General features: G+C 46.7%; 1 protein-coding gene across 2 annotated transcripts in view; it reads left to right on the plus strand.

Moving 5' to 3' along the window:
• The window catches only part of gmds (GDP-mannose 4,6-dehydratase), a 195,862-nt gene that overhangs the window by 54,303 nt on the left and 124,528 nt on the right, over positions 1–17,031 (plus strand). For both annotated transcript variants that reach the window (XM_065009167.1, XM_065009168.1), the window contains one exon: positions 16,973–17,031. This exon is cut by the window's right edge and continues 134 nt beyond it. In XM_065009167.1, the coding sequence (XP_064865239.1) occupies positions 16,973–17,031 (59 nt within the window). The remainder of the gene's footprint in view (positions 1–16,972) is intronic.

The following is a 17,031-nucleotide window of genomic DNA, read 5'->3' on the forward strand; positions in this document are numbered from 1 at the left end:
CTCCGGTAGCCTCTGGAACTGCCGATCTGCGGCCAACAAGGCAGAGTTCATCTCAGCCTAAGCCTCCCTCCAGTCCCTCGACTTCTTGGCACTGACGGAAACATGGATCACCACAGACAACACTGCTACTCCTACTGCTCTCTCTTCGTCTGCCCACGTGTTCTCGCACACCCCGAGAGCTTCTGGTCAGCGGGGTGGTGGCACCGGGATCCTCATCTCTCCCAAGTGGTCATTCTCTCTTTCTCCCCTTACCCACCTGTCTATCGCCTCCTTTGAATTCCATGCTGTCACAGTTACCAGCCCTTTCAAGCTTAACATCCTTATCATTTATCGCCCTCCAGGTTCCCTCGGAGAGTTCATCAATGAGCTTGATGCCTTGATAAGCTCCTTTACTGAGGACGGCTCACCTCTCACAGTTCTGGGCGACTTTAACCTCCCCACGTCTACCTTTGACTCATTCCTCTCTGCCTCCTTCTTTCCACTCCTCTCCTCTTTTGACCTCACCCTCTCACCTTCACCCCTACTCACAAGGCAGGAAATACGCTCGACCTCATCTTTACTAGATGCTGTTCTTCCACTAACCTCATTGCAACTCCCCTCCAAGTCTCCGACCACTACCTTGTATCCTTTTCCCTCTCGCTCTCATCCAACACTTCCCACACTGCCCCTACTCGGATGGTATCGCGCCGTCCCAACCTTCGCTCTCTCCCCCGCTACTCTCTCCTCTTCCATCCTATCATCTCTTCCCTCTGCTCAAACCTTCTCCAACCTATCTCCTGATTCTGCCTCCTCAACCCTCCTCTCCTCCCTTTCTGCATCCGTTGACTCTCTATGTCCCCTATCCTCCAGGCCGGCTCGGTCCTCCCCTCCTGCTCCGTGGCTCGACGACTCATTGCGAGCTCACAGAACAGGGCTCCGGGCAGCCGAGCGGAAATGGAGGAAAACTCGCCTCCCTGCGGACCTGGCATCCTTTCACTCCCTCCTCTCTACATTTTCCTCTTCTCTCTCTGCTGCTAAAGCCACTTTCTACCACTCTAAATTCCAAGCATCTGCCTCTAACCCTAGGAAGCTCTTTGCCACCTTCTCCTCCCTCCTGAATCCTCCTCCCCCTCCCCCCTCCTCCCTCTCTGCAGATGACTTCGTCAACCATTTTGAAAAGAAGGTCGACGACATCCGATCCTCGTTTGCTAAGTCAAACGACACCGCTGGTTCTGCTCACACTGCCCTACCCTGTGCTCTGACCTCTTTCTCCCCTCTCTCTCCAGATGAAATCTTGCGTCTTGTGACGGCCGGCCGCCCAACAACCTGCCCGCTTGACCCTATCCCCTCCTCTCTTCTCCAGACCATTTCCGGAGACCTTCTCCCTTACCTCACCTCGCTCATCAACTCATCCCTGACCGCTGGCTACGTCCCTTCCGTCTTCAAGAGAGCGAGAGTTGCACCCCTTCTGAAAAAACCTACACTCGATCCCTCCGATGTCAACAACTACAGACCAGTATCCCTTCTTTCTTTTCTCTCCAAAACTCTTGAACGTGCCGTCCTTGGCCAGCTCTCCCGCTATCTCTCTCAGAATGACCTTCTTGATCCATATCAGTCAGGTTTCAAGACTAGTCATTCAACTGAGACTGCTCTTCTCTGTATCACGGAGGCGCTCCGCACTGCTAAAGCTAACTCTCTCTCCTCTGCTCTCATCCTTCTAGACCTATCGGCTGCCTTCGATACTGTGAACCATCAGATCCTCCTCTCCACCCTCTCCGAGTTGGGCATCTCCGGCGCGGCCCACGCTTGGATTGCGTCCTACCTGACAGGTCGCTCCTACCAGGTGGCGTGGCGAGAATCCGTCTCCACACCATGTTGTCTCACCACTGGTGTCCCCCAGGGCTCTGTTCTAGGCCCTCTCCTATTCTCGCTATACACCAAGTCACTTGGCTCTGTCATAACCTCACATGGTCTCTCCTATCATTGCTATGCAGACGACACACAATTAATCTTCTCCTTTCCCCCTTCTGATGACCAGGTGGCGAATCGCATCTCTGCATGTCTGGCAGACATATCAGTGTGGATGACGGATCACCACCTCAAGCTGAACCTCGGCAAGACGGAGCTGCTCTTCCTCCCGGGGAAGGACTGCCCGTTCCATGATCTCGCCATCACGGTTGACAACTCCATTGTGTCCTCCTCCCAGAGCGCTAAGAACCTTGGCGTGATCCTGGACAACACCCTGTCGTTCTCAACTAACATCAAGGCGGTGGCCCGTTCCTGTAGGTTCATGCTCTACAACATCCGCAGAGTACGACCCTGCCTCACACAGGAAGCGGCGCAGGTCCTAATCCAGGCACTTGTCATCTCCCGTCTGGATTACTGCAACTCGCTGTTGGCTGGGCTCCCTGCCTGTGCCATTAAACCCCTACAACTCATCCAGAACGCCGCAGCCCGTCTGGTGTTCAACCTTCCCAAGTTCTCTCACGTCACCCCGCTCCTCCGCTCTCTCCACTGGCTTCCAGTTGAAGCTCGCATCCGCTACAAGACCATGGTGCTTGCCTACGGAGCTGTGAGGGGAACGGCACCTCAGTACCTCCAGGCTCTGATCAGGCCCTACACCCAAACAAGGGCACTGCGTTCATCCACCTCTGGCCTGCTCGCCTCCCTACCACTGAGGAAGTACAGTTCCCGCTCAGCCCAGTCAAAACTGTTCGCTGCTCTGGCCCCCAATGGTGGAACAAACTCCCTCACGACGCCAGGACAGCGGAGTCAATCACCACCTTCCGGAGACACCTGAAACCCCACCTCTTTAAGGAATACCTAGGATAGGATAAAGTAATCCCTCTCCCCCCCCCCCTTAAAAGATTTAGATGCACTACTGTTCCACTGGATGTCATAAGGTGAATGCACCAATTTGTAAGTCGCTCTGGATAAGAGCGTCTGCTAAATGACTTAAATGTAAATGATGCTGCCACCCCCGTGCTTCACGGTTGGGATGGTGTTCTTCGGCTTGCAAGCGTCCCCCTTTTTCCTCCAAAGATAACAATGGTCATTACGACCAAACATTTTTGTTTCATCAGACCAAAGGACATTTCTCCAAAAAGTACGATCTTTGTCCCCATGTGCAGTTGCAAACCGTAGTCTGTCTTTTTAATGGCCGTTTTGGAGCAGTGGCTTCAACCTTGCTGAAAGGCCTTTCAATATCGTTATGTCGATATAGGACTCGTTTTTCTTTGGATATAGATACTTTTGTACCCATTTCCTCCAGTATCTTCACAAGGTCCTTTGCTGTTGTTCTGGGATTGATTTGCTACAACTGTATGTGTTGCCATCCAAGGGTCATGCACAACTCATGAAGCAAATGTAGAACTTTTACTCATCAAAAAAAAAAATACTGTCAAAAATACCATATGATATTTTGGCCATATCGCCCAGCCCTACCCAAACCCTTCATTTGCTCAGACTGCAAGCAAGCCTGTTCACCTAACACATTTTTTGCACCATTGGTTAGAGCATGTAAGTAAGCAATTCACTGTAAGGTCTACACCTGTTGTATTCGGCGTACCTGACAAATAAACTTTGATTTGAAGTCAACTTTATGATGTGTTGTAATTGTCCTGGGCGCAAGCACATGTCTGTCTCCCTGGGTGTGTGTCGATACAGAATTGGAAAGGAAGCAGGCAAATGGGGGGATACTTAAAAATCATACAATGTGATTTTTTGGATTTTTGTTTTAGATTGCGTCTCTCACAGTTGAAGTGTACCTATGATAAAAATGACAGACCTCTTCATGCTTTGTAAGTAGGAAAACCTGCAAAATCGGCAGTGTATCAAAAACTTGTTCTCCCCACTGTACATACATACATACATTCATACATACATACATACATACATACATACATGTGTCTCTGGTTACCTAGGTGTCTGGTTAGATTGTAAACTCTCCTTCCAGACTCACAATAAGCATCTCCAATCTAAAACTTTGACTTCCTATTTCGCCACAAAGCATCCTTCACTCATGCTGCCAAACATACCTGGCAGCATAAAACTGAGCATCCTACCGATCCTCGACTTCGGCGATGTAATTTTGCAAAATAGCCTCCAACACTCTACTCAGCAAATTGGATGCAGTCTATCACAGTGCCATCCGTTTTGTCACCGAAGCGCTATATACTACCCACCACTGCAACCTGTATGCGCTCGTTGGCTGGCCCTCGCTTCATATTCGTCGCCAAACCCACTGGCTCCAGGTCATCTATAAGTCTTTGCTAGCCCCGCCTTATCTCAGCTCACTGGTCACCATATCAGCACGCGCTCCAGCAGGTATATTTCACTGGTCACCATATCAGCACGCGTTCCAGCAGGTGTTTTTCACTGGTCACCATATCAGCATGCGCTCCAGCAGGTATATTTCACTGGTCACCATATCAGCACGCGTTCCAGCAGGTATAGTTCACTGGTCACCATATCAGCACGCGCTCCAGCAGGTATATTTCACTGGTCACCATATCAGCACGCGCTCCAGCAGGTATATTTCACTGGTCACCATATCAGCACGCGTTCCAGCAGGTATATTTCACTGGTCACCATATCAGCACGCGCTCCAGCAGGTATATTTCACTGGTCACCATATCAGCACGCGTTCCAGCAGGTATATTTCACTGGTCACCATATCAGCACGCGTTCCAGCAGGTATATTTCACTGGTCACCATATCAGCACGCGTTCCAGCAGGTATATTTCACTGGTCACCATATCAGCACGCGCTCCAGCAGGTATATTTCACTGGTCACCATATCAGCACGCGTTCCAGCAGGTATAGTTCACTGGTCACCATATCAGCACGCGTTCCAGCAGGTATATTTCACTGGTCACCATATCAGCACGCGCTCCAGCAGGTATATTTCACTGGTCACCATATCAGCACGCGCTCCAGCAGGTATATTTCACTGGTCACCATATCAGCACGCGCTCCAGCAGGTATATTTCACTGGTCACCATATCAGCACGCGTTCCAGCAGGTATATTTCACTGGTCACCATATCAGCACGCGCTCCAGCAGGTATATTTCACTGGTCACCATATCAGCACGCATTCCAGCAGGTATATTTCACTGGTCACCATATCAGCACGCGTTCCAGCAGGTATATTTCACTGGTCACCATATCAGCACGCGTTCCAGCAGGTATATTTCACTGGTCACCATATCAGCACGCGCTCCAGCAGGTATATTTCACTGGTCACCATATCAGCACGCGTTCCAGCAGGTATAGTTCACTGGTCACCATATCAGCACGCGTTCCAGCAGGTATATTTCACTGGTCACCATATCAGCACGCGTTCCAGCAGGTATAGTTCACTGGTCACCATATCAGCACGCGTTCCAGCAGGTATATTTCACTGGTCACCATATCAGCACGCGTTCCAGCAGGTATATTTCACTGGTCACCATATCAGCACGCGTTCCAGCAGGTATATTTCACTGGTCACCATATCAGCACGCGTTCCAGCAGGTATATTTCACTGGTCACCATATCAGCACGCGTTCCAGCAGGTATATTTCACTGGTCACCATATCAGCACGCGTTCCAGCAGGTATATTTCACTGGTCACCATATCAGCACGCGTTCCAGCAGGTATATTTCACTGGTCACCATATCAGCACGCGCTCCAGCAGGTATATTTCACTGGTCACCATATCAGCACGCGCTCCAGCAGGTATATTTCACTGGTCACCATATTAGCACGCGCTCCAGCATTTATAGTTCACTGGTCACCATATTAGCACGCGTTCCAGCAGGTATAGTTCACTGGTCACCATATCAGCACGCGTTCCAGCAGGTATATTTCACTGGTCACCATATTAGCACGCGCTCCAGCAGGTATATTTCACTGGTCACCATATCAGCATGCGCTCCAGCAGGTATATTTCACTGGTCACCATATCAGCACGCGCTCCAACAGGTATATTTCACTGGTCACCATATCAGCACGCGCTCCAACAGGTATATTTCACTGGTCACCATATCAGCACGCGTTCCAGCAGGTATATTTCACTGGTCACCATATCAGCACGCGCTCCAGCAGGTATATTTCACTGGTCACCATATCAGCACGCGCTCCAGCAGGTATATTTCACTGGTCACCATATCAGCACGCGCGTTCCAGCAGGTATATTTCACTGGTCACCATATCAGCACGCGCGTTCCAGCAGGTATAGTTCACTGGTCACCATATCAGCACGCGCTCCAGCAGGTATATTTCACTGGTCACCATATCAGCACGCGCTCCAGCAGGTATATTTCACTGGTCACCATATCAGCACGCGTTCCAGCAGGTATATTTCACTGGTCACCATATCAGCACGCGTTCCAGCAGGTATATTTCACTGGTCACCATATCAGCACGCGTTCCAGCAGGTATAGTTCACTGGTCACCATATCAGCACGCGTTCCAGCAGGTATATTTCACTGGTCACCATATCAGCACGCGTTCCAGCAGGTATATTTCACTGGTCACCATATCAGCACGCGTTCCAGCAGGTATATTTCACTGGTCACCATATCAGCACGCGCGTTCCAGCAGGTATATTTCACTGGTCACCATATCAGCACGCGTTCCAGCAGGTATATTTCACTGGTCACCATATCAGCACGCGCTCCAGCAGGTATATTTCACTGGTCACCATATCAGCACGCGTTCCAGCAGGTATATTTCACTGGTCACCATATCAGCACGCGTTCCAGCAGGTATATTTCACTGGTCACCATATCAGCACGCGCTCCAGCAGGTATATTTCACTGGTCACCATATTAGCACGCGCTCCAGCAGGTATATTTCACTGGTCACCATATCAGCACGCGCTCCAGCAGGTATATTTCACTGGTCACCATATCAGCACGCGTTCCAGCAGGTATATTTCACTGGTCACCATATTAGCACGTGCTCCAGCAGGTATATTTCACTGGTCACCATATCAGCACGCGTTCCAGCAGGTATATTTCACTGGTCACCATATTAGCACGCGCTCCAGCAGGTATATTTCACTTGTCGTCCCCAAAGCCAATTCCTCTTTGTCCGCCTTTCCTTCCAGTTCTCTGCTGCCAATGACTGGAACAAATTGCAAAAATCACTGAAGCTGGAGACTCAAATCCCTCTCTAACTTTAAGCACCAGCTGTCAGAGTAGCTCTCAGATCACTGCATCTGTAAATAGCCCATCTGTAAATAGCCCATCCAACTACCTCACCCCCATATTGTTATTATTATTTTCTGCTCCTTTGCACCCCAGTATCTCTATTTGCACATTCATCTTCTGCATATCTATCACTCCAGTGTTTAGTTGCTAAATTTTAATTATCTCGCCACTATGGCCTATTTATTGCCTTACATCCCTTATTTTACCTAATTTGCACACACTGTATATATCTACTTTTCTATTGTGTTATTGACTGTATGTTTGTTTATTCCATGTGTAACTGTGTTGTTTGTGTCGCACTGCTTTGCTTTACCTTGGCCAGGTCGCAGTTGTAAATTAGAACTTGTTCTCAACTGGCCTACCTGGTTAAACACAGGTGAAATTAAAAATACATACACACATACATACAAACACACACACATACACTTGCCGTCCGCGTGTGTGTGTGATTGCTAATTGGAGCAGGAGCCCTAAGGCCTGACCACAGACGCCTGTAATAAGGTCTGCCATGTTTACACGCATGTTGATGTTTGTGAGGGAGAATGATTGATGGGTACTTGGTGTCTGCAGGCAAAATGGGCTGATTGGAATGGAGGGGTTCTCCTGTCTTTCCCAGGGAGTTCCTGCTCTGGTAGATAAAGTATTTTTTCACCAAAAGCTTGAGGACAAGAGTCCAGACCTCTCTCTCCCCACAAGCCTAACCACTCAGATGGACACACCCTGCCATACAACCTGCCATCATCGTTACATGTACTACCTATTAGAACGGTGCCTTATAGGACATGAACTACCTATTAGAACGGTGCCTTATAGGACATGTACTATCTATTAGAACGGTGCCTTATAGGACATGTACTACCTATTAGAACGGTGCCTTGTAGGACATGTACTACCTATTAGAACGGTGCCTTGTAGGACATGTACTACCTATTAGAACTGCCTTGGACATGCCTTGTAGGACATGTACTACCTATTAGAACGGTGCCTTATAGGACATGTACTACCTATTAGAACGGTGCCTTGTAGGACATGTACTACCTATTAGAACGGTGCCTTGTAGGACATGTACTACCTATTAGAACGGTGCCTTGTAGGACATGTACTACCTATTAGAACGGTGCCTTGTAGGACATGTACTACCTATTAGAACGGTGCCTTGTAGGACATGTACTACCTATTAGAACGGTGCCTTGTAGGACATGTATAGTATTATCTCTTAATGAAGCTAAGATATTACTGATGGGATTGGGATCATCAAGCCATTTGATGGGCCAAAACATTCATGGCATTCCATGCAAGTTGGAGCGTTGGGATGAGAGTGGGAACAGGAACAGACGGGGTGTGGACTCTAGACAGCGAGATTGGCCGCTCACGCATATCGATACCCATCACACAGATCTCTGGCATGAATGAGGGATGGAGACATGAGGAAGGATGGAGAGGTAGAGAGTGAGAGTAGGCCAGGAGGCATCTTTGAGGGACTTTCCAGACTCTTCTATAAATCCTGTGTCTGACAGCAGATCTCCTAGGTCTCTGTGTACCTGTGCTTGAACACAACACATACCTCTAGTACACATGTCATATCCCCCCACCCACCCTCCCTTCCTTCCTTCCTTCACTCTCTCCTCTCCTCCTTACCCTCCTCTGCTGTCTAACTGTTTGAATTGTGTTTGTTCATCTCCATAGCTGCAGTGGCCTCCTCACTAGACAGCCAGCCAGCCAGCAGGAGTGAAATTCTTTGAAGAAAAACAGTGTGGGGATTTTGGGTCTTGCACGGTGATCTCTCATGTCTAGCTAGGTGATTAGGAAATCAATGACTTATCACAACTGAAGGATTCTACACACTATGGAGAAAGTAGCTACAGAGCATAGTGTTGCAACGTAGTTTTATAAAATTTGTCAGTACGTCCAACCGGCCTCACAACCACAGACCACGTATACCCACGCCAGCCCAGGACCTCCACATCCTGCCTTTTCACCTGCGGGATCGTCTTAGACCAGCAAGGCGGTCCAAGTGGGTGGGCCTATAACCTCCCAGGTCCATCCATGGCTGTGCCCCTGCCCTGTCGTGAAATCCATAGATTAGGGCCTAATGAATTTATTTCTATTGACTGATTTCCTTGTAGGAACTGTAACCCAGTAAAATAGTTGAATTTGTTGGATGTTACATTAATATTCGGAAAGTATTCAGATCCTTTTAATTTTTCTAAATTTTGTTTCATTTTAGCCTTATTCTAAAAGGGATGAAATATATTTTTTTTAGCCCCTCATCAATCTACACACAATACCCCATGATGACATAGCAAAAGGACCCTGTGAAGATGCTGGAGGAAACAGGTACGCAAGTATCTATATCCACAGCAAGCATCCACAGTTAGACGCTTGCAAGCCGAAGAACACCATCCCACCCGTGAATCACGGGGGTGGCAGCATCATGTTGTGGAGGTTCTTTGCTGCAGGAGGGACTGGTGCAATCCACAAAATAGAGGACATCATGAGAAAGAAAATTATGTGGATATATTGAAGCAACATCTCAAGACATCAGTCAGGAAGTTAAAGCTTGGTCGCAAATGGGTCTTCCAAATGCACAATGACCCCAAGCATACTTCCAAAGTTGTGACAAAATGGCTTAAGGACAACAAAGTCAAGGTATTGGAGTGGCCATCACAGAGCCCTGAACTCAGTCCCACAGAAAATGTGTGGGCAGAACTGAAAAAGCGTGTGCGAGCAAGGAGGACTACAAACCTGACTTAGTTACACCAGCTCTGTCAGGAGGAATGGGCCAAAATTCACCCAGCTTATTGTTTGACGCAAGTTAAACAATTTAAAGGCAATGCCACCAAATAATAATTGCGTGTATGTAAACTTCTGACCCACTGGGAATGTGATGAAAGAAATAAAAGATGAAATAAATCATTCTCTCTACAATTATTCTGACATTTCACATTCTTAAAATAAAGTGGTGATCCTAACTGACCTAATTAGGGAATTCTTACTAGGATTAAATGTCAGGAATTGTGAAAAACTGAGTTTAAATGTCTTTGGCTAAGGTGTATGTAAACTTCTGACTTCAACTGTATGTACATGTTCTTATTCCATCCCTTTAGATTTGTGTGTATTAGGTAGTTATTGGGGAGTTGTTAGATTACTTTTTAGATATTACTGCACTGTCGGAACTAGAAGCACAAGCATTTCGCTACACTCGCATCTGTGACCAATAAAAATGTATTTGATTTGGTATGACAAGCTTGTCACATTTGTATTTGGGGAGTTTCTCCCATTCTTCTCTGCAGATCCTCTCAAGCTCTGTCAGGTTGGATGGGGAGTGTCGCTGCACAGCTATTTTCAGGTCTCTCCAGATATGTTTGATCGGGTTCAAGTCCGAGCTCTAGTTGGGCCACTCGAGGACATTCAGAGACTTGTCCCGAAGCCACTCATGCATTGTCTTAGCTGTGTGCTTAGGGTTGTTGTCCTGTTGGGAGGTGAACCTTTGCCCCATTCTGAGGTCCTGAGCATTCTGTAGCAGGTTTTCATCAAGGATCTATCTCTCGTTGCTCCGTTCATCTTTCCCCCGATCCTGATTAGTCTCCCAGTCCCTGCCACTGAAAAAATATTCGCACAGCATGATGCTGCCACCACCATGCTTCACCATAGGGGATAGTGCCAGATTTTCTCCAGATGTGACACTTGGTATTCAAGCCAAAGAGTTCAATCTGTTTTCATCTGACCAGGTGCTTTTGTTGCCTTTTACTGAGGAGTGGCTTCTGTCAGGCTACTCTACCATAAAGGCCTTATTTGTGGATTTCTACAGTCATAGTTGTCCTTCTGGAAACTCCACTGAGGAACTCTGGAGCTCTGTCAGTGATCATTGGGTTGACCATTGGGTTCTTGGTAACTTCCCTGACTAAGTCCCTTCTCCCCCAATTTCTCAGTTTGGCCAGGCAGACAGCTCTAGGAAGATTGTTGGTGGTTCCAAACTTCTTCCATTTTAGAATGATGGAGGCCACTGTGTTCTTAGGGACCTTCAATGCTGCAGAAAATGTTGGGTACCCTTCCCCCACCTGTGCCTCGACACAATCCTGTCTTGGAGCTCTACGGAGCAATTCCTTTGACCTCATGGCTTGATTTTTGCGCTTACATGCCTTGTCAACTGTGGGACCTTATATAGACAGGTGTGTGCCTTTCCAAATCATGTCCAATCAATTGAATTTACCACAAGTGGACTCCAATCAAGTTGTAGAAACATCTCAAGGATGATCAATGGAAACAGCACTTGATCTCAATTTCGAGTCTCATAGCAAAGGGTCTGAAGAATTATGTAAATAAGTTATATCCGTTATTTTATATTTAATTTTGCCAAAAAAATTGTCTGTTTTTGCTTAATCATTATTGGGTATTGTGTGTAAATTGATAAGGAAAATGTTTTATTTAATCAATTTTATTTATTTATTTAATTTTTATTTTATTTTATTTTTGGAATTCTACCCCTTTTTCTCCCCAATTTCGTGGTATGCAATTGTTTAGTAGCTACTATCTTGTCTCATCGCTACAACTCCCGTACGGGCTCGGGAGAGACGAAGGTTGAAAGTCATGCGTCCTCTGATACACAACCCAACCAAGCCGCACTGCTTCTTAACACGCCATCCAACCCGGAAGCCAGCGGCACCAATGTGTCGGAGGAAACACCGTACACCTGGCAACCTTGGTTAGTGCGCACTGCGTCCGGCCCGCCACAGGAGTCACTGGTGCGCGATTAGACAAGGATTTCCCTACCGGCCAAACCCTCCCTAACCCGGACGACGCTAGGCCAATTGTGCGTCGCCCCATGGACCTCCCAGTCGCGGCCGGTTACGACAGAGCCTGGGCGCGAACCCAGAGTTTCTGGTGGCGCTGCTGTGCGTATTTAATCAATTTTAGAATAAGGCTGTAACGTAACAAAATGTGGAAGAACAAAAGGGGTCTCAATACCTTCTGAATGCACTGTAAATGTCACTGGTATCCCACTGCACCCGGCTAGTGGGTAAGCCCTCTCTTGTGTGTGACATTGTTCTATTGACGTGGTAACACACACACACTCACATTTTTGCAGTTATGGGGTTAATGCTTTCTCTTTCTGGTGTCAAGTGTTTGATGGCAGTGTGTGTCAGTCCGATATCTCTTGTTTTATCCCGAGAAGGGGAGGGACAGCAGTAGAGATAGGAATGTTTATGCGGGGGCTGTTATTGTTATTCTGAGCCATTTTAAGAACAAATTATTTCCAATGAAAACACAGGGACGATTTACGATGTGACGCAAGTTACAACAAGTCTCTGAATGATGTTAAATGATTGATCCGCCACTCTCGTGCTCTCTTTCTCTCTCTCCTCTCACCCTCTCTCTCCTTCCCCCTCTCCCACTGTTTGAGTGTTATTGTGTCTGGTTCTTAGGGATTGGCAAATTGACACATCATAAAGAAAAATAGAGCTCTGTTTTTCTAACAAGTATGTGTACACGGTATGAGTGACAATTAAAACAAGACAGGACTAGAGAGAGAGGCTACCTGAGGACACAGAGATGTAAAGATACATATACATGCATGCATACATACATACATACATACATACATACATACATACATACATACATACATACATACATACAGTAAAAGGCCTAAATAATTTAGCATAGATGTGTTGTAACAGTGGGCTATATAAGGAGATGTTTAAATTTAAGATGCAATGTATCCCGAACCTTGCAGGGAAGAATAGCCTATTATGTTCTTCCAGAATATGACCTCAATGTCCTTCAACTTTCATCTTCCAGAGTAGCCTACAACCTCAATGTCCTTCAACTCTCATCTTCCAGAGGAGCCTACAACCTCAATGTCCTTCAACTTTCATCTTCCAGAGTAGCCTACAACCTCAATGTCCTTCAACTCTCATCTTCCAGAGTAGCCTACAACCTCAATGTCCTTCAACTTTCATCTTCCAGAGTAGCCTACAACCTCAATGTCCTTCAACTCTCATCTTCCAGAGTAGCCTACAACCTCAATGTCCTTCAACTTTCATCTTCCAGAGTAGCCTACAGCCTCAATGTCTACTCCCAGGTTGTGTTCTAACAGTCTGCTATCGGAGGAGATGGGCAATTCCAACATGCTGTGACTCACTTTTTCACTTTTAAAATGGATGCCAAGTAAAAACTATTGATTGCAAAGTTTAACAAACCATGCCCATATATACAGAAGTCTACTTTTAACAATGGTCACTGAACATTTGACTAAAACACATGTATTCAAGGAACAGTGCAGATGCCAAGTCTGGGAACAGAGTGACAGTAAGATCTCCCTCAGATTATGTGATCACGGGTTCCAAAAACGATTTGAAATATCGGTTCTGAATTCAAATTCAAAGATGTCTGCACAAAGAATGGGACACCTTGAGTTTGAAAAAAGGATGACAGGAATGTACTGTATCTTATGTTCTTTCTGAGGATGACAGGGATGTACTGTATCTTATGTTCTTTCTGAGGATGACAGGGATGTACTGTATCTTATGTTCTTTCTGAGGATGACAGGGATGTACTGTATCTTATGTTCTTTCTGAGGGTGACAGGGATGTACTGTATCTTATGTTCTTTCTGAGGATGACAGGGATGTACTGTATCTTATGTTCTTTCTGAGGATGACAGGGATGTACTGTATCTTATGTTCTTTCTGAGGATGACAGGGATGTACTGTATCTTATGTTCTTTCTGAGGATGACAGGGATGTGAAAGAAATAGTGTAAAATGTGTTCACTGTCCTGCTCTCATTCTGGTATATGTTTTTCAAAATACTAATTTGCGTTATCAGAGGAGTCCGTTGAATTGCATTTTGATGTGGTTGTGATGCTGCTCTCCAACAGGGGTTGGGTTCACTTCCTTTTCAATTCAATCAATTCAGGAAGTAAACTGAGATTCCAATTTCAATATAACCCTGCTCTCCAACATCTGCCAGGTCTCTGGTCGTAGGACTGAGGACCATACTGTGTGTTACCTCCTACCTGTGTGTGTCCATTTTCCAGCTCTTCATCGTCTTGTTGTTCTAGATTGTTCATATAGTCTCTGGGCATCAGGGCCTGTATTGGGTTGCTGTTTGTTATATGTGATAGGGAGAAACATAGACCTTTGGAGGTATGTGAAGAGAAAGCATAACAGTTTAAAGATATTTCATATTTATGCATCTATCAAGACACAGTCGGTCTGTGCTCTGAAATGTGTATTCCAACCGTCCGTTTACGTATCCTGTACATTACAAACCTTTTGAACCTTTAGCTCGATTTTGTTCCTTTTTTGACCGTCTGACTATTTGCTTTGTGGCCGGTGGACCCCCAATGCTGACAGAGCTTGGCTGAGTGCCTGGACCTAGAACAATATCAGCCAAGGGGGGTTGGTGAGAGCGAGGAGCCTGGCCAGACACAAACTCACACACAGGAACGCCTGGCCTCTAAGCCGTCAGCACTGCACCCTGCCTTACATAATGACAGAGTGTGGAGGCATTAAGGCAATTTGTTTGATTTAAGTTGTCAAGGCAGGCTGGACCCTGTCCCTTTCAGCTGGTTTTGATACCCAGGCTCATGTGTGTGTTTTCATTCTGCATACCTCCTCTGTGAAATAAAAACCAGAGGAATGGACAGGCTCATCTCGTCTAGGGAGGTAACAGACCATACGTTCTGTGAGAGGCCAGAGAGAAGGGGGATGGGGAGTGACAGAGGCTAGGGCTACACAGAGGAGGGTGGGAGGGCGAGGAGGAAGTGTAGGAGGAAGAATGAGGAGGGTAGGAGGCAGAGATCAGAGGAGGGGTGTGAAGAGGAATGAGAATATAAAGGAAGATGAGAGGGTGGAAAGGAGGGAGAGGAAAAGCATAACAGAAAGCCGTAAAGAAGGGTATAATGAGGAAGGGAAGTGGGTGTCTCTGTGAGAGCAGGGATTACTGTGGGTGGGGGCGGGTGTTAGCTGCCTAGATAGTGGCTTTACTCTCTCACACCCATGGTTCCGTTTAACGGTTCATTTAGAGAAAGAGAAACGGCTCCTTTTCCCCCCTCCGTCCTCTGCTTGGTCTAACTGCCTGCTAGTGTAGGGTCTTGTTTCACACACCAGCTGTAGACAACACAGTGGGGGAAAGCACGTATGACTTGGCCGGGTGTGTAGATGAATACACATATTGCTAGTAGTTGGTGTGCATGCATGCAAGCTTGTGTGTGGAACGTTATTGAAAACGTTTAAAAGAGTGAGTGGTGCGTCAGGGTTAGTTAGACTGAGCTCTGGGGAAGAGAGGAGTTGAATAGAAAGTGATCAAAACCAATGTGTGTGTTCACTAGTTCAGCTCTTCATACCAGAGTTCTGCAGCAGTAGTTGGGAAGCAGTAAACTGTTGATCCGTTTCAGCTGTGCAGAACGTGTGTTTACAGTAAACTGTTGATCTGTTTCAGCTCTGCAGCAGTAATTGGGAAGCAGTAAACTGTTGATCCGTTTCAGCTGTGCAGAACGTGTGTTTACAGTAAACTGTTGATCCGTTTCAGCTGTGCAGAACGTGTGTTCACAGTAAACTGTTGATCCGTTTCAGCTCTGCAGCAGTCGTTGGGAAGCAGTAAACTGTTGATCCGTTTCAGCTGTGCAGAACGTGTGTTTACAGTAAACTGTTGATCCGTTTCAGCTGTGCAGAACGTGTGTTTACAGTAAACTGTTGATCCGTTTCAGCTGTGCAGAACGTGTGTTTACAGTAAACTGTTGATCCGTTTCAGCTGTGCAGAACGTGTGTTTACAGTAAACTGTTGATCCGTTTCAGCTGTGCAGAACGTGTGTTTACAGTAAACTGTTGATCCGTTTCGTTTCAGCTGTGCAGTTGATCCGTTTCAGCGTGTGTTTACAGTAAACTGTTGATCCGTTTCAGCTGTGCAGAACGTGTGTTTACAGTAAACTGTTGATCCGTTTCAGCTGTTTACAGTAAACTGTTGATCCGTTTCAGCTCTGCAGTAAACTGTTGAGTTTCAGCTGTCGCGTGTGTTTAGCAGTAAACTGTTGATCCGTTTGCTGTTGCAGTAAACCACTGATGCATTTACAGTAAACTGCAGACAGTGTGTTCACAGTAAACTGTTGATCCGTTTCAGCTGTGCAGACGCGTGTGTTCACAGTAAACTGTTGATGCGTTTCAGCTGTGCAGACAGTGTTCACAGTAAACCACTGATGCGTTTCCGATGGGCAGACAGTGTTCACAGTAAACCACTGATGCGTTTCCGATGGGCAGACAGTGTGTTCACAGTGCGTTTCCGATGGGCAGACAGTGTGTTCACAGTAAACCACTGACGCGTTTCCGATGGGCAGACAGTGTGTTCACAGTAAACCACTGACGCGTTTCCGATGGGCAGACAGTGTGTTCACAGTAAACCACTGACGCGTTTCCGATGGGCAGACAGTGTGTTCACAGTAAACCACTGATGCGTTTCCGCTGGGCAGACAGTGTGTTCACAGTAAACCACTGATGCGTTTCCGATGGGCAGACAGTGTGTTCACAGTAAACCACTGATGCGTTTCCACTGGGCAGACAGTGGTCCAACCGCATGGTCCAGGTGTGTCAACCATGACCAGCTTGGCTTCACACGGTTAAACGTGATCTGGTCCTCAAATGGTCTTGTCAGACCCTCTCCAGACTACCCCCTAAACGTTTTGAACTTCTTGGTCCTTTGAGCTGGAGCAGAACAATTGTTGCTAACTAAGGGGTTTCTTTAACAGTAGTATGACTTCCATCTGTATTGATGTGAATATTTTCTCTCCTACTCAGATCTCTTTTGAGCTGGCTGAGTACACAGCTAATGTGGACGGTGTTGGTACCCTGCGTCT

The sequence above is a fragment of the Oncorhynchus nerka genome, linkage group LG24, assembly GCF_034236695.1.
Source record: "Oncorhynchus nerka isolate Pitt River linkage group LG24, Oner_Uvic_2.0, whole genome shotgun sequence".
Lineage (NCBI taxonomy): Eukaryota > Metazoa > Chordata > Actinopteri > Salmoniformes > Salmonidae > Oncorhynchus > Oncorhynchus nerka.